This window comes from Pseudorca crassidens, chromosome 16 (assembly GCF_039906515.1).
Source record: "Pseudorca crassidens isolate mPseCra1 chromosome 16, mPseCra1.hap1, whole genome shotgun sequence".
Classification (NCBI taxonomy): domain Eukaryota; kingdom Metazoa; phylum Chordata; class Mammalia; order Artiodactyla; family Delphinidae; genus Pseudorca; species Pseudorca crassidens.
Genome location: NC_090311.1, coordinates 51,489,121 through 51,512,291, shown reverse-complemented (window position 1 = coordinate 51,512,291; position 23,171 = coordinate 51,489,121). Strand labels below are relative to the sequence as shown.

Below are 23,171 nucleotides of genomic sequence, written 5' to 3'. Positions count from 1 at the left end.
ATGGTGCTAAGGAAAGAACACAAAAGCCTGCAATTTGTCCCCTTTCTTCTTGTTGAAATTGATTCACTGATCAGAAACTTTAGGTTCAGATTTTCAGTCATAGAACACTAGGGAGAAAGTCATTGAGGTTCCCCAGGGAATTTCTTTGTATGTGGCTATATAATTGGCGCAGGTGGGTTTTACATCTCAAAAAAGGTTTGAGCTGCCCACTCATTTCTGGCTTTGATAGTAACAATTAACATAAGGCAACGTGGGTTTAACTTCTTCCTCTGCTGCTTACCAAGGGTGTGATTTGGGGCAAGCCCTTTGGGTATCCCTTAGTCCAGTTTATTTATCCATTATGTGGTAATAAATAAACCGCACAGTTTTGTTTTGTTTTTTTAATCAGTGGATGTAATGAGTGGTGAAAGTGCTTTTTGAAAGCTCTGTGTGAATGTTTGTTAGCTCCTGTTGACTGGGATATTAAGGGAGTGTTTACCTTGAAGATCTGTTCTTGTATTCCTGAGTCCGTTCAGTCAAACTTTATTGATTGCCAACTCCGTACTAGGCTCAGTAAGAGAGGGTAGGACACAATAACACCTAAATTTGTTCCCCATCTTTTCACACTGTCTGGCAGAAAGACAGATCTCTAAATTGCTCCCATCTTGTCTTTACAATAAAGGTTTCTAATATTTAGTATGCGACACACTTCATTGCAATTATTCTTTCCATGTATAAACATGATTTTTATTTACATTATAATGTAAGACAAGGGGAATGAGATTTATGACATTGAGGATGAACGTGTTTAGATTATGCTTAAATTTTAACGTTCAAGGTTAAAATTGAGGAAAACGAATTGAGAAATAGAATAAATACTACTGTTCAAGTCCCCAAACTACATTTCCGTGAACCTACGCTATCCCTGCCTCACTTTTTGGCACTGGAAAGTTCAGAGGCAATGGAAAATTCACTAGCTCTGAACAAGCAAGAGGGGGGCCAGCCAGATTCTGGCATATTTAAACCACTTGGAACGGCACGAGGGCGTTCTCAACAAGCCATTTTACCATGCACCCATGAACTACCTTACTTGGCTCCAGAAACCATGTGAGGAACGTTACTAGCTTGGTCGAGGCCCTGTGGAACTCACTTCATGTTCATCTTGGGCAGACAGAGGAACTGTGTGCCTCTCGTCCCATCTTTTAGGCTCAGCAAACTGGCAGTGAGGCAGTTCCTAAGAGCAGAGTGCCAGTGGAAATTGGATTTGGTCCCCCTAAAGTCAGTGAGAAGCAGAGAAACTCAGGACTTTAGTACCTTGATGCTTAACATTGGGCTTCCTGATTGCCTCCACCTAGGGTGGCCACAAGGAGTCTACACTGGACTAAACCAGGGCTGAGAGGGTGGTCAGGTTGATGGAGTGGAGTAATGCCGTTATGGGTTTCCTGTTTGTCACTATGGAAGGGCCACACACACTTACCTGCTCAATCCCCATTTACTTTGTATTCTAGGATAGAGGTCAGGAAGACTATATCCCACCTGCCTATACAGCTGTGGTGTGTTGAAAGATCCCTGGACTTAAAGTAAGAAGATCTGGGTTTGAGTCTCAGTCTGTCACTTATTTTCTGTGTGACCTTGGGCAAGTCACTTCACCTATCTGAGCTTCAGTTAACTTCTCTGTTTAACTGGGAACATAGTATCCGTCTCATGGGGTTGCTGTGAGAATTCAGTGAGATGGTGCATGTGGAAAGTGCTTTGTTGACTGAATAGTGCTCTCAAGAAGATGGGAAGAGCACAGAATATGTAACACTTTTTGTTTCTTCTTCAGGTATTCATCCAGTGGTTTAACAACCCAACAAAATGCATCAATAAATATGCAACTGCCTTCGAGAGAGACAAACTCCTATTTTAATAGCTTGGATCAAACGGACCTGATGGGATATTCATCCCCAAGGGCCAGTTCCGTGCCCATCATCCCCTCAGTGGGTCTAGAGGAAACCTGCATGCAAATGCCAGGGATTTCTGAAGTCAAAAGCATCAAATGGTGCAAAAACTCCTACTCTGCTGATATTGTCAATGTGAGTATTCCAGTCAGCGATTGTCTTATAGCAGAACAACAGCAAGAAGTGAAAATATTGCTAGAAACTGTCCAGGAGCAGATCCGCATTCTGACTGGTGCCAGGCGGTCAGAAGACTACGAACTGGCCAGCGTAGAAACCGAGGACAGTGCGAGTGAAAACACAGCCTTTCTCCCCCTGAGTTCCACAGCCAAATCAGAACGAGAGGCCCAATTTGTCTTAAGAAATGAAATACAAAGAGACCCTGCGTTGACCAAGTGACCTGAGATGTAAGAATCTGTGCGTTCTATGCTTTGCTCAACAGGAAAGAGAGGAGATTAAATACAAATTATTTATATGCATTAATTTAAGAGCATCTACTTAGAAGAAACCAAATAGTCTATCACCCTCATAGTGTTTTTTAACAAAATATTTTTTTAAAGGGAAAGAAACGTTTCAGGAGGGATAAAGCTTACCACTAAAGCTTTTGGGTAGAATTTTGAATACAATTTCATTTAGTCCCAACACTGTCCTCTTTGGCTCTTAGTAGATGTGGGCAAGTCAGACTCTCCGCCCCACAGTGCCAGTGACCTCATAAAAAAGTGCTGGCAGTTACCCGGTTTCAAAGAGAAGAGACGCATCCCAAGGGTGGGCGTGCCAGTGAGCAGGTGGTCCTTGCCATTTGGCTTGCCAGTCCCTAAATTTCTATTCACTCGACAGCCTCATCACAGGTTATGTCATGTCAACAAATGTAGTGTTTTCTATTTACTTTTTGAAGAATGGCACAAAGACTCTGGAAGGAGAGGGACAGGAGACAGAGGGAGTCATGGGGCAATCTTAGCCACTCTTACGTGCCAGCTTCCTCTGAAATTTGAAGGCACAGAATCTCAGAGGGAGGTAAGAAATTATTACAGAAAAAGAGACAAAAACATCACACTGTCGTGTCACTAAAATCATGCTAATAGCTAATAGAAATGTTTTCGTTTGAGATCGTTTAGGGGCTCCAAAGGAGCACTTCTCAGTGTGTGTGCCTGTGTGTCTGGGCTTGCTCACTCGAGCACCGGTATGCCGTATGCACATATGTTCATCGTGCGTATGTGTGTGCATGTGTGTGCGTTAAGCTTGCTAAAATTTGTTCTGAAACATCAGGGAATCTAATATTCAGAAAAAATTTCCCTCTTAGATCTGTTCGCTTTAAATTTTTCCATTAAGTATAAAGTTCAGTTAGTAAATCAAGGTCACGTGCATGGTGGGGTCCTATAAAACTCTTGACAATGTCTAGACTATATTCTGATGTGAATATTTTTGAGAGGAACAGCTATTGGCTCATTAATGATATCAGTATCACAAGGCGAGTTGGGGATGTGTATTTTGAATCATGCGTACTTAAATTATTTATACAAGCCAATGATCAAACTGATAGTTAGTTACCCTTTGTTTTCTCATTTTCCTCATTACTTTTTGTAGCAAGTCTACTACGCGTGGACCAAGACATTGGCTTCTGTGGTTAATATGGAAAGAATAAATTGTTGAAATTACAAAGCCCAGCCTATTCAGTTCACAGGAAGCCCCCCAAAGAACAGTAAATTGTGTTGTACGTTCATTTGGAATAAAGCAATATTTTTACCACTGCTAAGGTGAACTGAAACTTCTGAAGATTTGTCTGTTTTATTTAGCCTTATTTTCACGGGGCATTCAAGGACATTAGTGTTCACATAACCAGTCTGTCTTTTTCCAATTATTGGTGGTGTTGAGTTGTTATGTTTACACTGTTTTAAATAAAAAGGCATAGTATTTGAAAGTATATAAAAGATTTCTTTTACTGAAGTTTGGGAAAACCTTGATTAAGACTTCCTGTGGAAGACTCACATTCCACTGAAAAGGAATGTAACTAACTATTTCTGAATCAAATATTGAATATACACAATTCTTAATTAAGGTTAAGCTGTTTCTGTTTAAAATACATTGCAAATTGCTCTCTGAGAACATTCTTTCTTTGATAATAGACATAAATAGACGACATAATGCCATACAGGGAAAATAAAGAACACTGTGTTCTTATCAACACTGTTTAGTGGAAATTCAAAAGTCTCAAATGTTGAAAACATTTTGGTAGAAATGCATTTTATATTTAACAAAAACTTCATGCTGTTCCTTAGTTGTCCTACTATTGTTCCTTTGTTTTGAATATAGAGGTAATACTAGACTCTTAAAAAGGATTATTACAGCTTTTTAATGTCTCAATTATCTAAATTCTCATTTAGAAATAGTATATCTTTGGGAAAATTTTAGAAAAATGGTTTTAACTAACTGGTGTATAAAAACCCCATAACTTGCATATTCGATACGCTATTCAGTTGAAATTTATCACAATTATCAAACATTCACTGGAAGTCCTCCCAAGTCAACCTTGTCTTGGGTTTTTCACTAAAATGCTACCTGTTGCATATCTAAACGGATTCATACAGGATCCACTTAATTAGGAGTTTGTGTATTTTGTGACTCACTGCAGTTATTTCTTTTTTAACACCTTTCACTGCAGTTATATTAATATATCTTTTGCTCTAAGGAGATCGAAGGTTGTCGATCAAACTTAAGTCCTGATCTGACCCCTTATTTTTTTTTTTTGAAGTGGAACTATATATGATGTGATTATAAACAGCCTCGTGCGTTCTAAAATGTATGAAAGTTACACACATCCACTGGCGGCCCGATGTAAAGTTTAGAGATAAAGTTATGTCCAAATTGATAGTAGAGACAAAAATCCTCCGTAAAGAACAATTATTAATGGTCACTTTCAGTGGCCATTTGTCTCCTTTTGGAATATGAAGCTCTCCCGTGAAAAGGGTCCACACTCAAAAAGCACCTCTTTGGGCACCAGCAGACAAGTGCTGATAGCATCAAGACTTTCAAAGTTGATCTAACGTGGCCAACACCTGGAGACATCGATACCTTGTCCTTCAAGCTCACGTGCCTACAGAGAAGTATTTATTTCTACAAGACACTTTTGATTTTGCTTCATTTTCCCTGTATTTCTTATGTGAATAGGTATTTGGAGATTTGGTAATTAAGTTAGTTGCATATTCATTATTTACTGGAGAATGAATGTCACTCATTATTTTTCACTCTGCATCATCTTCTGATGTCTTTTTTTATAAAGTGTGTGTTATTCTGATTTGCCAGTGACTTCTATAGAATGCTGTTGTTCAAACTACATGAGCAATTTTATGCTAATGAGAAAGAGTGGAAATTATGTTGGAGAACTGGCATCTAAATTCTCTGATTTTTGTATGCACATTAAGTGCTCTATGTTTTACACTGTTGTCCAACATCTACCTTGCTATGGGTGAAGGACTAAATATTTGTAGATAGATCAAATCTCCAATGATTTACATTATTTCCAAGCATCAATAATAGCAAGGTCCTCTGGAGGAGAAACAGTGCTATTTTCAGGACTCCACAACCACCCTGTTTTGATCATAACATATCAGGCCTACCAAAAAGAGAACAGAAGGGCCAAGCAGATTTCCAGAGAATGATCACTGGCTTCTGAATTGACTGACAGCTACAATTTGAGTGGCGCTTTTGGCGACTCCAGCTAAAGCTCTCAATAACCAGGTCTCCACCAGAATATGCTTGACGTATGCATCAGTCACTCACACTTACCTTGAAGTATGGTGCTACAGGAAACCATGACTCCCTAAGTGAGGGGGGATGGTGACTCCTTTGACTCCAGCCCTGTAAACCAGAAAATATTGCCCTTAGACAAGTGCTATGAAACATTTCCCAAATGAGTATATAGTATACCTAGGAACACAGCAGGAGGGGTGGGGTTTTTATTTGAGCTTTTGGTATCCAGGAAACATTTTATATATAAAGAATACTTTTTAAATTATTATTCAATTGTATAGATTCAGTACAGTGTATTCAATGATAGCATGTCTGTACTCTGTTTGTACTTTAGTCTACAGAAATTCAGTCTTCATCCAAGAAAGACCAGCACAATGCTTCTGGGCTGTTCTCAATTTTAAATGCATCCCAGTATGTCATGGGAAATGAGGCCTTTAAATAAGCTTTATCTCTTCCTCTTTTATTCTTTCTTTCCCTTTTAAAGAAATAGTGAGGGTAAAGGAAGACATTCATTCCTTAAGGTCAACATCGTTCTCTCATAATAATCTGTTTCCTACTGTGACTACACACACACACATACATATATAAGTATATATGTATGTATAAAATATATATGTATATTACATTTAGTTTGATTATTTTGGTGGCTTTATTTTTGCTTCATTTGACAAATATTAAAGTGATTGCCTCATGGAATGCCAACGAAATAATATCATTTAGAAATCAGCCAACTTGGCAATGTTTAGGTAATACAGGCATTTTCTAGTTTTTTCTCTTTCTAAGGTAAGCAGAAATATCCTTGGGTTGGAAAATTCAAAAGACCCTGGAGCAGAATGTCTGCTAGATTCTCTCTTAGAAATGAAGATTAAACTATGGGTATATATGATTACTGTCCCTATAGTGTATAATTTCAAATATATTTTTTTACAAATTTAACCATTAGATCTCGCAAAGGGGCCTAAACAGGTGTCTTTGACTTCTAGTGCCCACTGAACTCTAGTAAGGAGTTGTGGTAAGGGCAGAATGGTGGTGGGGAAACCACATGTTAATGTTGGATACCCAGTGAAGATGTGAAGATACTAGCAGAGATGACCAGACTTAAAAGTACTAGGCCTCTAGTACTTTGATAACTTTTTGTCATAAAAACCTGTATTGATTGCATGTGTATTGTTGCCTATGAAAGCATTAATGATGCGACAACAAATAATTCTTATTGTTGGAAATGAATTAGAAAATCTTTATATTGGAAGTTGTCTTTGTGAAAGCTTCTGATTTGCGTATGCATAATAGTAGCTCCATGACCCCATCTGTCAAATAAGGAGGATGATCTAGTTCATCTATGATTTCCCTTTCAAATTGGATGGAATGTTATCCAATCATTCCAACTCAGACTTTACCTCATTATTTGTCATCCAGTAACATAACCCTTTGGAAAGAAAATGGCTGTAAGACTTCAAAATTATTGGCATCTGTATATCAACCTGTGAATGACTTACATTTATAATATTCCATTTAATTTCCATGGAGAAATCGACAGGATCCCTTTTGTGATTGTTGTTAAAGTAAATTTACCTAGGCCAGGTAATAAAGAAGAAGGGATGGCCAAGAAAATATCTAATTTCAAAGCTTGAGCATCAAAATTTGCCCCAGATTTTTGAGTATTTGCCACAGATTTTTAAACTGTGAACTTTTATTGAAGCCAGAGCAAAGGGTTCTGTAGAGAAGGCATGAGACCTTGAAGCTGTTCTCTCACAGAAGCTGTGACACACTCTCATTGGATACACAGGATATTTACTGATATTGTCAATTATTTGCATCTCAAACTTCTTAACATGAACTCTCCAATTAACAGTGAATAAATTCTCTGGAGACACTATTCACATTATAGTTGGAAATAATCCTGTCTTTGGGGGACACAATAGACCAAAAAAATGCAGAGGTTACTTACTTAATTTTGGTTGTAATTGCTGTTTTTAACAAATTAGTATCTGTTGGCTCGTCCAGCAGCATCCTGAGTAGCATTAATTCTCCCATCTATAATTTATCTTCATTGAGGGCAACATCTGAATTCCTAAGTATTTAATAAAACAACACAGAATGTTGAAAACCTCAATCAAAAACAGTACAGCTCTTTAAATTGTGTTGGTTTTTAAAGTTATACGGATTCCATATAGTTGTTTACAAAATTGAAATAGAAGGGAAAAAATTCACATTTTCTTAACTTGTTTTTAATATATTTAGATGTCTGATAAACCACTCATACAGCCTTGTTACACTTTACATTGATCTTTCTGAAATAAATTTAAATGTAAGGGCTTAAACAATCACACACACACACGCACAGCACAGTACACATGGTATGTTAAAACTCACTGTTGTACTCCTTTTCCTTAGATTTTTTCCTTTACAGGTCACCCAAGTATGTAACACTCCAAACTCTTATGACATGGAAGACCTTGATTTTAGATATGTTTCTTAGGAAATGCCCACAGCAAAAAAAATATAGTGATTATCTTTTAAGGTTTGTTCTATATAGCCTGCTTTTGAATTTTATCTTTACCAATGAAAGTCTGGAGAAGAGATACATTTGTTCAAACTGAAACAAATGGAAGAATGGAAAACTTACCTTAAAATCACTACACATTTTCCAGTAGCCAATGTATATATTTTAAAGATAATTAGTGGGAAATTGGCTCTTACTTTTTCAAGGATGCAACTGTACACATTAAATCTAAATAAACAAATTCACTTCTTCTTAATATATTTGACCAATCGTATTTTAAAAAAGAATGTAAATCACACAGAGAAGAATACATGCAAAATGGTCAGAATATTTTTAGTTGTCATTTAAAATAAATTTACCAAAACTGATCTTTTGTGCCTGTGATAATAATTTTGTTTCAAGGAGTGTATATGTATCTCCTTTACCTTCTTCCAAGAAAACATTTCAGAATGATGTCCACCGATGTGTGGGATATGAAGGCTATGGGAAATAATACGAGCTGTATGTCCCTTGACATCCTAGCAAAGTTCCATTACGTCTGCACTTTGTTTCCAGGAAGAGAGATCATATTGCTTATTAAAAATTAAGAAGTGAATTTAATAGTCTATCTAGTAATAATCTTGACTTCACATAAGTTTACATAGGTGGAGGAAATCCTTGACTATCATTTCCCTGTCATCCCTTTTCAGAAGCCTTTGATGAAGCTGGACACTCAGATTCCCTTAGGTTAGATTCTTACTGTATGTTCCTCTTATCTCACTTCTCTTTTATTAAACAGGGAATTTTCAGCTAAAATGAGACATTGATGTGACTTGGTAGGAGAAAATAGCTTTGTTCTTTGAGTTGTATCACTGGGGGAATAAACTGGGAACATTTCAAATGTGATTATAAGGTTCATGACTTTAACCAGTATCTTCTCATATACAGACATACCCCAGGGCCCTTTAATTTTCCTAATATTGTTAACAAACTTTTCAACCTTATTATTGTTTTTTACAACAGCATTTTCCATTTTTTAGGAGACAAAGACAAAATCATCCATTCACATGAAAGAACAAAACAATAAGTAAAACAAAGCAATCATCCTTTAAACAATGACCAAAATACAAACCAATAACAATATTTGTAAAGGCTTCAAGTAAAATACTGAGTAAAAATCAAATCAAATCTAAGGTTAAAATAATGTAGGAAATACTGGCAAATAGTTTGCATAATACGTTTTTTTCATAATTCTTCTGCATAAGTGGACTCTTCTTTCCATAATAATATTTAATGTTTTAGAACTTCTACTGGGCATTAATTATACCTATTTAGTATATTTAAATGTGCAAACATTTAAATATACTAAAATGTCCACTTTGCCATTTCTTCTAACGTGACACAAAGTTTATGAAAATTTGTGTACATAAAAAGATAGAAAAAAATAGGGAGAATTATAAAAAGAAATTATTATCTATTAACCTCTCCTTATTTTCTCATTGACACCTTTCACTGAATGCTCCCATATTTTAAGCTAAACACAGAGGAAGCTACTGAATCAATTACGGAGGCAGATGCAAACATATTTTGAGAATTAAAATGTCTGATACACAGATACAAGGAGTTGCAGTCTTCCTTGGATCCAAATAAAGCTGAAAAGTACCGTATAGCACAGAGTTTGAGAAATGGGGAATTATTTTGATTTAAAAAATATTTGTTCTGCTGAGTCCATTCATTACGGCTAAAAAAATGAATAAGCATCACTGTGAGTCTTTTCTCCATTGAAAAAGAAGAGTTAGGCACGTGATACCATGAATAGTTAGACAACAGAAAGATTTAACTAATAAATTTCTTTTTGCTTTGCTTTCTTATCTTACTTTAAAAATAATGTTACTGAAAGTGTGAAAAATAAGAAAATAATCGGCATGGATTCAACTATGCTAAGACCATAGTAAGCAGTGTCTTTAATATACTTTCTTCTCATTTTTCAATATATATGTATATATCATATATACATATGTATATATATGTAATATAAATATATATGTATATCTCACCATTATTTTCCTACTGTGGTTTATTATAACTTACAAAATAGTATAGCATACTGTACCATGGTAAACATTTAATTTAAAGGCTAAATTCCAATTTGTTCTATTATGACTTATTTAGACATTCTATTATTATTTGAATTATTCAAATATAATTATATATAAGAAATATAATATAATTGTTATTTAAATTGCTTCCATTCATTCACTACCCTAAGTAATTCCACAATTAATATTAAAATACACATTATTTACTCTTCCTTTCTTTTGAAAGGAAACTGTGGGTCCATGCACAAGTGTCTTAGGGTCTGTATACCTTCAAAATTGTAAGTAATGCTTGTGTATAGGTTAGTATGCACATTCTTTGGTAGGGGGAGGAGGTCTATCAGTAAAAATTTTATAAGGTTAATAAGGAGATCTGTGAACTTCACTGGTTAAGAATAATTTTTTGAAATAATGTCTTGGTTACACATTATAAGAAATTGTATGTCTGGGTTAATGAATATGGAGTTTTTTGCTTTCTTTTTTTTTACTTTGTTTTTTTTTAGAGCAGTTTTAGGTTCACAGCAAAACTGAGAAGAAGGTACAGAGAGTTCCCATATACTTCCTGCCCCCCACATGCATAGCCTTTCCTATTATCAACACCCCCACCAGAGCAGTACATTTGTTACAACTGAAGACCCTACATGGGCACATTACAGTCACCCAATATTCATAGTTTACCTTATGGTGCACTCTTGTTATTGTACCTTCTATGGGTTTTAACAAATACATAATGACATGAATTCACTATCATGGTATTATACAGGGATTTTCACTGCCCTAAAAATCCTCTGTTCTCTACCTATTCATTCCTCTCTCCTCTGCCACTCTGCAGCAACCACTGATCTTTTTTACTGTCGCCACAGTTCTACCTTTTAGTATGGCCACTTTGAAAATTTATTTTAGACGTTGCTCAATTGATTTCTGGAAGTGGTAACATATGCAGTTTTAACATCACCTGAATTTTTTATTTTGCTTATCAGTATAACTGTAATTGGTTTAGATCTAATCAGAAATGCATCATTTTAATGAAGCTTAATTTTAACTTCTAATGAGAAAAAATGTTACAAGTTTACACAAAAAATATATAAGAAGAAAAATTAAAAAACACCACAGGAGATAACCACTATTAACATTTGAGTATATTCCCTTCCAGTATTTTTAGTTGAATAAATCTATACATTCCACATTTTAAACATTGGAGTCATCTAATATGTAAAGCATTTTGTCCTGCTTTATTAACTTTACATACGGTCTCTAATAATCTCCTCAGTTTATAAAGTATCTTCACACATAACATTTCTAATGGTTACGCAAGCCATTATATGGATGAAACACATTCATATTTTCAAAGGGTCCTTTACATATTTATCATATATACTATTTGAGTTTTAAATGTTTACCTACCTTTGACTTGTGTGTTTCAACACCGTATATACACATATATGCGTTAATGGCTTTTTGGCATTAGCATATTTCTATGTAGAGACAGAAACAGATATCGTGTTCTCTCACGGTATTAATTTTGGTTTTTTGTAGCAGCCTGCTTGATGGATTTTGATCATGAAAATCATAATATTTTGCTAACGTAGACAGCTGGATTAAAAGACATAAGCCCTAGAGAAACCTCTGTACAGCTGACTATATTCACATCTCCCAATCCATACTCAAAAAACTGAGCATTAAAGGAGACAATGATTTAAAAACTGCCATCAGCTTTGGAACCTGGAAGGAGTGACATAAAAGCAAACCATTATAAAGGATTGAGAATATATGTCCGGCACTAGATGTTTTACATATATTAACTTATTTAGTCTTCATAATAACCCTATGAGGTAGATATAAATATGATCCCCATTTTAAAGATAAGGAAACCGAAGCATAGAGAAGTTAAGAGACTTGCCCAAAGTTTCCCAGATAACAAATTGTAAGGGGCTGGACTTCAAACCAGAGTCCTTGAAGAGTTACCCTTTATTTTCTAACCTCTATCATTATCTTCCTTGAGGAATTTCTGATAATCATAGTTCAAATGTTCAAGACAAGCCTCTCCAAGGCTAAGTGAGGATGATCCTGACCCTAGTTCACCAAACTCAGATAGGCTATAACCAGTGCTAGAAATGAGGGCAGAGCATAGCACTAATGAATGGGAACTGCACCCAATTTTACGGGTTATTTGAAATTCTCACATACAAAGTGCAGTGATTAGATATTTAGCAAAATCGCTATTTCTTATCCCAAATATGACAGACAGTAGTGCTAGGAAGGAGGCCAGAAGGATCATATGCATGGCCACGGCTACACCCACTCTTTTCAAAGTGAAGACTGTGTACAAAATGGTGATCCTCAGGTCATCTGCTTCAACAAAGCAAGAGTTAGTGTGTGGTTGAACGTTCGTGTCCATTCACTTCAAGGCACCACACCATGGAAATATCATTATAAATGTGTGTGTGTGTGTGTGTATTTTTTTTTCTTTTGCCTACCCGATCCTTTATGCAATTCAACATACAAGGTGACACCAAGATAAGTCAAGTGAAGTTCCAATTTGGGTACCTCCATCTCCCTCCCCTAAATCCACATTCAGTGGCTGCCAAAGCCAGAAGGGGCTTAGGGTAGGGTGTGTGTGGTTAATAAAAGAAATACAGAAGATTCATTCAATCTCTGCCACACACCAACCATTATTAGGCAGACACAAGCCCTAGAGAAACCTCTGCATGGTCAAGGCAGAGAGACCACAAAATATCTCAACAGGGGCATTGTGAAGCAATTTGTAGGGAAAAACAAAGGTCAAATATACAGCTTTTAATAGGCAGAGGTCATGACTTTTCAAAATAAGATTTGCTCTAATGTTGCACCTTACAAATTATCAGCTATTATATCAAAATAAGAAAATTTACACTCAGAAATGAGATAAAAGACTAAGAGCAATGGCTGAGAGTCAGTAAGAGAGAAAACACATTATATAATAAAGTCAAGAAAAAAGTTGTTTAAAGAAGAAATAGAGCACAACTGAAATCTGGCAGAATTAGTAAATAAGGAAATTAGCAATGTAAAAAGAGGCCCCAATAGTACTTGAGTTAAAAACGCAGGAAGCGAATTTCCTACTCTTTCTCCCTAAGATATAGTATTTGTTTCAAAGCTTAAAAAAAAAAAAAAAAAATGGAAAGTAACGTTTTTAAATGTTAAAAAAGAAAACAAAAATAATTCTACTCTCTTCTAAATAACAGGTGTCAAAGAGGAAATAAAAGTTTCAGTTAAAGAAAATGTAGAGTATAAAAAGCAAGACATAAAAAATGTTTAAAACTAACTCAAAGCGGAACTCTGCAGAGCCTTGGATGAATTCAACATTAAACAAGAAAGATGTGTTTAAATTAAGAATTCAACTGAGAAAGTTAGAAAGTAATATAATGCACTTAAAAAAAAGTCCCATCAATATTTGGATCACAAAACCTTTTATCTTCCTAAGTACATTTAGTCTTTCATTAATGTTTAGCAGAACTGTCTTTGGGTAATTGCTATTTGCAATATCACTTATAAATATGTATGCAAAAAACCCAAATGAAATGCTTACAAATGGATTATACTCACATAATAAAAATTACCATGACAGCATAAGGCTTATTTTAGCAATTTAAATATATTTTAATATTAATGTATTTAGTAACATGATTTATTTCCATAAATAGGAAAAAAATCAGATATGATTCCATTTATGTTCCTGAAAAAAGCATTTTTTTAATTAAGGGGGAAAAAAATCACTTCCTTAACAATGCAAAGTCAATGGTCAGTATTAGACATAGCGATTAAACATCAGATTCATCTTCCTTGAAGAACAAGGTCACTTTTTCACTATTAACAAAGCTAACATAGATGGACATTATCTAGCAATAAGAATAAGAAAATAAAGTAGGTATAAATATGGCAAACATAGAGTCACAAGGATCTGAAAAAAATTCAGAAGTCAACAGAATGATACTATAAACAATTTCAGTAATAAGCCTGTAAGCAAAATAGAATGGCTAGAAAATATAAGCTAAATAAGATCCTATTTGCAATATTAACGTAAATATACATTACCTTGAAATAAATCTAAGAGAACTACCAAATAAAATAGCATTAATGAATATTTAAATAAATGGGAATATAATTTTTCTCTTCATGGGAAAACTTCATATTTTAAACTTCTCAAGAATTTCTAGTTTCATTTATAATTATAATGCAATCAAATAAAATACATAGTAGGAATATTTTGGAGAATACATGAATGAGAACAGCCAAAAGTAGTTTGGAAAATAAAACTATATGGAAAAAATAGGGACAGTTTATTATAAAATCAAAGATGTTATGATGCTTTAATTGTTAAACCTTAGTGTGTTGATGCAGGTATAAAGAGAAATACAAGCAACAGCCCAGAAACGAACTCATAAATTTTAAAACATGAATAGAAATGAAGGACATTTTAAATTATAAATTCACTTTGTTCAAGAAATGTTGCTAGAAGATTATCTAGTTTAAAAAGGGAAATATAGGTCCTTACCTCATACCACATACTATAATAAAATTCTGATGAAATAAAGAGTTAAATGTAATAGATAAGCCGTAAAAAACCGAGAAGAAATGTAGTTGGTCAAGAACTTTCTAGGAATGAAAGCAAAGAGGAAACCCAAAATTGGATTATATTTACAGAATAAAAATTTAAATGGATATTTATAAAAATATAAAGTATATGATGAAATTGGAACAGTATTTACGGCATATGTTACAAAAGTTTACTATCTTAAAGAGCTCTTAAAAATAAGAAAACAACACCCAAATATTAATTAATTATTTCAACAAATCTGAACTGATGCCTATTATATACTAGGTGGTGTTCTAGATGGTAGCAATGAACAAAATGACAAAATGTGATGCCTCAGTGAGGACAATATATAGTGGAAATATGAGCAAATGGCAAGAACGTGAATATCTGCATACCTACGCACCCAGCCCCCCACACGCACACAAACAGAAAGAATGGCAGTGTGTATACGATATTATCTTTCATGGCTGAAATATTTCATAATAGAAGTTATATACAGAAAATTACATGAGGATTTATGTATAAGAATATTTGCTACAGCCTTATTTAAAATAGGAAATAATAAATTCAAAAGGTTAAACAAATCATGATATTTTATATAATGATGACATTTTATTAAATCCTGTAAAGTTGAAATACTCTTATTTTTCCCAGTATTACAGTAAATTAGGATATAGGATAAAATTGACTTGTAATTTGATAACAAATAATAAATTTATACACCACGCATTCCTTCCCATATTCTTCCTACATATACATACATACATGAGTAAAACAAAACGAATAAAAGCAATTGAAAGATACCCCAAAATGCAGCTCCAGAGAAATGCTTAAATTACGACACAACAGTAAGATGGATCGTATTGCATTATTAAATACGATGCTTTCAGAGAATATGGATTGCTTTAGAAAATGTTCTCAATATAAGCTGTTGGAAGAAAATATTAAGATATTAACAATGGTTATTTCTGTGTGGTAAGATGTTGAGAATTTTATACAATTTTCAACATGTTCTTTTTTTTTATAATGGATATGTTTTACTTTTATCTTCAGAAGATGTTAAAAATAATTTTCAACAGTCTAATTTATGAAACCCAATTCAATATTTCATTAAAAAGTAATGGTTTTGCTTCCCATCCTTACAATCCTAATTAGTACATTGTTTTACGGTGTTTTCTTTGAAGGGATTTGCCTTTTAGTTTTTGGCCTGCCTCTCTGGTTTGATTAACTGGGGCTTCTGTTCTGCTTCTCTGCATCACAATTGAGTGTTATATAGGAAGCAAAAAGAAGCAGGACAATATTATTATATTCCCCCGAGGCTTCCTATTTTCCAGAGGTTAGACATATTGGCTCAACAGCACCAAGTCGCTGTACCAATTTCTCTCTCATTTCCCTTACACCCAGGGGCAAATGGCAACTTTCTTGTCTGTCACTTTCCAACTCAGGAAGCTGATGCGTATTTTTCTGTTATTTAAAACTTGACAGATAGCTCCCAGCATCAAACCATCAATGAAAACTGCTGGCCTCTGGCGGGGAAAGAGCAGTATAAGCTTTCAGCATTCTAGTAGCTTAGAATGGATTTGGGGTGGTTCAAAAATTTCTTTAAAATCATATGTGATACTGAGCTGGTTCACAGAATTCTGTTTGTCATCAATAAAATGACATTAACAATACCTGCTCCCCGAAGCAAAGGTAAAATGTGTATTTATGTCCTTTGATAACGTGATGTCTGATGACAGAGAAAGCAGAGAGGGAGTCGGTCATCAAGTACCAGAGCCCATGTGACGTAAGAGAAAAAATACTGTCCTGCTAACCACGCTGTTTTCTTTGTGGTAAGGAAGAACACAGGCCTCACTCTGTAAGCCCACTTACTTCTCCCTTAAAAACCATGGTGACCAAGTGTTTCCTGTGCAGAGAGATTGGGTGGACAGAGTGGGTGAAATAATTCTCCACACAGATATCCCCCACATGTAAACACATTCATGTGTTTTTGACCTCCTTTCCCGCCCTCCCTTCCTTAGGCATCTATTGAGTGCTATGTGTGAGAGCAATTCTAAAAGCAGGACATACAGGGGCAAACAAAACAGACAAGGTCCTTCCTCTTCTTGGGCTAGAGTTCTATGAGGGAGATAGACAATAAGTAAGCAATTAAATAATCTAATTTCAGCTTGTGATTTAAAAACCTAAGGAAATAAGGAGTAGATGAGTGGGAAAGGAGGGGAAGGAGCTATTTTAGACAGTGTAATTGGAAAAAACACCTCTGAGATGATTCCATACTGAGTACCGAAAAGGAGACCTGGGCAAGGACAACCCAAGTAGGAGGAACGGCAAGTGTGAGGCTCTGAGGTGGGAGAAAGGTTGGCAAGCTGGAGCAGGAAGGCCAGAGTGTCTGCAACAGAGTTAGCTAGGATGAGCTCAAGGAGATGGTCACAGAGGACAGGCTAGCACAAGCCATGTCACATAGGGTCTTATAAGACAGAGTATGGAGTTTTGATTTTAATTTAAGTGCAACAAGGCATCATCAGAGAGTCTTAGGAAGAGGAGAAGTCTGTTCAGATTTTCTTTAAAAAGATGACTTTGGCTTTGGTGTAGAAAATGGCTTCAGGGCGGTAAGAATAGATGAAAGAGATCATGATGAGAGGCCAATGGAATAACACAGGTAAGAGATGATGGTTGGTTGGACTGGGGTGTGTGATAACAATTACACAAAGACCGGGGAAAAAATGATGATTTGTTTAGTATTTTACATTGATAGTGGGATTTCTCATGCTTTATCTGTAATAATCCTTAAAGTCCCTTCCAACTCTAAAAGTCATAAAGGTTAATCATTTATGATCTTAGGGGAGTTCAACAATAACTTTTCATTCTCTAAAATCATTATAATATATTTGATAGTGGAATTGCAGCCTCTATATCTATCTCAGTATATATCCATTTTAAAATGTTTTCAAATTTTTAATTTCAGAGAACTACTCAGTGAATATTAGACATTTTTGCTGTTTCAGATGCTACAGATCAATTTTTATATTGGAATTAGGTGTTTTTAATTTATAGCTCAAATTGTGTTTTCAATCCCATACTCTTTGGAGCTAGCATGCATGGCTGGCTTCCGAGCCAGGATAAGTCTGAAGTGATGATAATCTGTGTAAGAGAGCTGACTGTTGTGATATGGGTAATAAAGGTAATATTGAGGAGCAAAATTTAAGATTCCTCCTTTATTGTCCTAAACAACTGATGCTTTGCAAAAATTATATGATGATCTTTTAAACTGTGACCAACATTTATTCATTCAACAATTTGGTAAGACACGGGTTAATAAAATAGAAATGGTCCTAACCTTCACTGCTTATAATAACTTTCTGAGACAAAAAAATTAATAAAGAAACAAATATGTGTGTGTGTTGACAAGTGTCATGAAGGATATGAATAGGCCATGACGGCACAGAGCAGGGGTGATTTGGCACCCACTTATGAAGATGTTTATGAAAGGCCTCCCTCGGGAGGACATATTTAAGCCCACACATGCTTCAGCCATGTGAGGTGTAGTGGGGGCAACATTCCAGGCAAGGGAAATTACATACACAAAATTTCTTAGAGAAGAAAAGGCTTTAGCAGTTCAGGGAAGAGAAAGAAGGTCAAGGAAGCTACAAATAGGTAAGTGAACCTCTGAAGAAAAGTCAGGAGTTAGATCAGAGTAGAGATAGGATTGGTATTAAAACTTTCTAAATCCTGTGTTTGTCCCTATTATCCCCGTTCATAGTTCCCAATTCTGACAGCATCTCAACTACCTGGGAATTAACAGAGTGTTAACAAGTCAATAATCTCCTTTGAGTATTTACACTAAGATGGATTCCAAAACAGGAAAATTGTTTCGACACTATATTAGAATGGGTTGTAAATTTGAATGCAAATGATTAAGTCTTTTAAAGAAAGAATCACCTTAAGTGGTTGCAATAATTATTGCCATTAGAACCATTAAGGTGACTAAAAACTTGTTTATACTAATGGATATATAGGGAGCACTTTTTCTTTCTTAAGTATCTTCTCATTAGTCAGTTCTCAGAGGAAGCAGAAATGGTTCCAGATATTCTTTGTGAACAAAAGTTGGGAAGAAAGAGCTACTAAACTTTTATTAAATACCTACTTTATAACAGTACTAAAACTAGGCGGTAAATTTTCATAAATTAATTAATTCATGTCATTTTGGGGAGAGCTATTATAAACTCATCAGCAAAATATGTGTTTATAGCAAGTGAATGTCCCTTGTTAAGAAAACATCAGGCATTTTGTCTTTGAGTTCTGGACTTTCTTCTTCCCTTGAGTAGAATTTTCAGAATCCTGGCCCCTGAAAGGATGGGGATGACTTTCCAGGGGAGGGTGGGCAAGTGTTGAAAGCTTTGATGGTGGAGGGAGGGGGTGTGCAATCTTAGAAAAGCCTCTCAAATTAGAAGGCAGTATTTTATGGGTGCATAGAGGCAGCAGAGTACCCATCAGCCACAGAGTACCCCACAGGAGTCAGGATCTCAGCCCGATAAAAGCTGCTTGGATGTCTATGAAGGTTCAGCTCTTAGCCTGTGTGTCCAGTGCGTCACATGAGGTCAGCAGAGAGCAACTTGGTGAGGGTCAGTGCTATAAGAACTCCCAGATCTGATATAATATCCTATGTGAAATCATGTAACAAGAAGGAATGGAATTTCAGAGGACCAAAGCCTGGGCCTTTCTCATGATTTCATAGATTTGACCCATGGCACTGTTTCATATATAACCCAAAGAAGGAAAGGAAAGCACTGAAGAATTACTGGGCATGGACTTCTCTTTGACCTTGGGAAGTGATGATATGCAATGGTTTTGGTATATTTTTTTAACAAAGTATATTAAAAATGAAAATATATATTATAAAAATGTCTTATACTTTGTGTATTATATAATTAATAGCTAATATACACCTATATTAAATATTTACTGCAATCCTATAAAGAAGATATTATTATACCCACTATACAGATAAGGAAACAAAGGTTCAAAAATAGTTCATGACTTGCCAAAGATTATATATGTAAGTGTCAAAGTGAGGACTGAAACTAAGACCATTCTCTCTACCTCTCCCCGCCTTCTAAATATATCTGCATACACATAGAGAGATACATACATAAATATATCCATAGGAAAATATATACATACAAACATAAACAAATATCTGTAGTCTTTACATCTGTATGACCCTTTCCCTCTCTCCCTGTAATTCTCTCTCTCTTCTTTTCTCTTTATCTTCCTCAATGGATGCCTTTCTTTATATCCCTCTATTTAGATGCAACTGAAACTATCGAGTATCCTAGTTTGCCCACATATTCTCTTTGAACGTACAAAGTAAAGTTTCAGGGGAGGGACAGATTTTTCTGAATAATAAAGAAACAAAAATTTTTAGTTTTGAAGGGACAGCCTGGGATGAAAGAGAAGAGTTTTGTAAGGAGGGGAAGAAAAATACGAGGAGCACTGAAAGAGGGAGAGCAGAGAGAGACAGAGAAAACAGGAGACAGAGAAAGTGGGGCAGCAGGAGCATGACTCTGTATGTGAAGGGAATGGGACTCTAAGAAGAGTCTTAGTCACTTGAGAACATTCTTACATCAGCAAATGGCTAATACATTTTTAGAATAGGGATATCTGAGATTAAATGCAAACTTACATCCTACTCTGTGCTGTAATTGCTCATTGCCACCCTCAAACTGTAAGTTTGCCCATGACAGTCCCTGTTTTAGAACCAAAATCCCACGTCCCAAGAAATCCCTCAGTCTCAGGTAAATTGGTCACCTCTGTAATATTCTTTCCAGAGACCACTGGCTCCAGTCTGATTATGGGAAAATATCAAACACACATAAATACAGGGATAGTCTGTATACTGTATATATTTTGGTCAATGCCACTCAAAAATTTCAAGAAAAAAAAGATTGAGTAATTGTCACATATTAGGTGAGACTAAGGAGACAAAATAATGAAATAAAACATAGTGTTTGGTGTTGAACTGTGTCCCCACAAAATTCATATGTTGATGTCCTAACCCCCAGTGCCTCAGAATGTGACTGGTTTTGGTGATAGGATCTTTAAAGAGGTAATTAAGGTTAAATGAGGTCATTAAAGTGGGCCCTAATCCAATAAAACAGGAGCCCGTTTCAGAAGAAATTATGATACAGACACACACAGAGGAAAGACCATGTGATGACAGAGGGAGAAGATGGTCATCCGCAAGTCAAGGAGAGAAGCCTCAGAAGAAATCGACTGTTGACACCTTGATCTTGGACTTCTAGCCTCCAGAACTGTGAGACAACAAATTTCTGCTGTTCAAGCCACTCAGTCTATGGTACTTCATTATGGTAGTTCTAGAAAATTAATACACAAAGTGTCCTGGATTGGATTTTGGAGCTAAAGACATTAGTAAAAAAAAAAAAAAAAAAAAAAAAATGGAGAAACCTGAATAAAGTCTGTAATTTACTTAATAGTATTGTGCACATGTTAATTTTTTAGTTTTGATAAATGTACCAGATGTTAAGATGGAAGATGTTAACATTAGGGAAAACTAAGTGAAGAGGATCTGAGAACTCTCTCTAGTACCTTCAATTCTTTTGCAAGTACATAACTACTTTAAGATAAAAAGTTTTAAAAAAAATCAAAGCACAAAGACAAAACATGCATAAGGCAGGACATCTCAGAAACTAACCAAAAAAATATACAAAAACCTAGCCTCACTGTTAAAAAGGAGAATAGAAGAGACATGTTGAGATGAAATCAGGGAGAAGATATAGTGGCATAAGAAGCAACACACTGAAGACTGAACCCAGGATCCTAACCCTCACCTGTGTTTCCTATATCAGTAAAGAGATCGCTCCCTTGGTTTTTATATACATTCTATTCACCACCAGGATAGGTCACTTCAAACACCTAAATGTTTCTCTTCTGCAAGTATTTCCCCTTTTATACTGCTAAGAAGATGGTGGTGGTGATGATGTTTGTGATGATAATGGTGATGATTGTTGTTAGATACTTGTACCCTCCCATCCACAAGGCTCAGAAGGCATGTTGGACCTCATGTTGTGAACTCAAGTTGTACAAGAAAATTAACAATAGTTTGATAGTTCTGTCCTTCCACAGTGCCTTTCATTGTGCTTTGGATGAGAAAAAGCACCCCATATCCTTTACAGGGCCTATAAGTCCTTCACAATTAGACTTCTATTTCTTGAGCCTCATCATGGGACAGGCTTGCTCTCTGTTTCTGCATTGCAATACATGCTCAATAAGCATGTGTTAATCAGTGAATGAATGAAAAATTGGTAAAAGAAAGTATATGAATGCACAACTTAAATTCTACTGCGATCAGTCTCTTCAGCAAGTGGTATTGGGAAAGTTGGACAGCTGCACATAAATCAATGAAATTAGAACACACCATTTCACCATACACAAAAATAAACACAAAGTGGCTTAAAGACTTAAACATAAGACATGACACCATAAAACTCCTAAAAGATCATAGGCAAAACATTCTCTGACAGATCTTACCAATGTTTTCTTAGATCAGTTTCCCAAGGCAATAGAAAAACAAACAAAAACAAATGGGACCTAATCAAACCTATAAGCTTTTGCACAGCAAAGGAAACCATAAACAAAACAAAAAGACAACTTACAGAGTGGGAGAAAATATTTGCAAACAATGTGACCGACAAGGGCTTAATTTCCAAAGTATTCAAACAGCTCATACAACTCAACAACAAAGTAACAAACAACCCAACTGAAAAATGGGCAGAAGACTAAACAGACATTTCTCCAAAGAAGAAGTACAGATGGCCAATAGACACATGAAGAGATATTCAACATCGCTAATTATTAGAGAAATACATATCAAAACTACAATGAGGTACCACCTCACACTGGTCAGAATGGCCAGCATTAAAAAGTCTACATATAACAAATGCTAGAGACAGTGTGGAGAAAAGGGAACCCTCCTACACTGTTGGTGGGAATGTAAGTTGGTGCAGGCACTGTGGAAAACAGTATGCAGGTTCCTCAGAAAACTAAAAATAAAATTACCATATGATCCAGCAATCTCACACCTGGGCATATATCCAGACAAAACTGTAATCCAAAAAGATACATGCACCCCTATGTTCATAGCAGCAATGTTCACAATAGCTAAGACATGGAAACAACCCAAATGTCCATCAAAAGACATATGGATAAAGACGACATGGTACATATATACAATGGAATACTACTCAGCCATAAAAAAGGAAATAATGCCATTTGCAGTAACATGGATACAACTAGAGATTATCATACTAATTGAAGTAAGTCAAAAAGAGAAAGACAAA

At 35.5% G+C, this 23,171-nt stretch overlaps 1 protein-coding gene across 10 annotated transcripts in view; it reads left to right on the top strand.

Moving 5' to 3' along the window:
* Positions 1-3,681, top strand: part of NRG3 (neuregulin 3) — a 1,058,708-nt gene extending 1,055,027 nt beyond the window's left edge. For 5 of the 10 annotated variants that reach the window (XM_067710344.1, XM_067710347.1, XM_067710345.1 and 2 more), the window contains exons 9-10: positions 1,488-1,559; positions 1,805-3,681. In XM_067710344.1, coding sequence (XP_067566445.1) covers positions 1,488-1,559; positions 1,805-2,315 — 583 coding nt within the window. In that variant the 3' untranslated portion in view covers positions 2,316-3,681. The remainder of the gene's footprint in view (positions 1-1,487; positions 1,560-1,804) is intronic. The other 5 variants (XM_067710348.1, XM_067710352.1, XM_067710351.1 and 2 more) reach the window with 1 other exon arrangement.
* Positions 3,682-23,171: the final 19,490 nt, after the last annotated feature.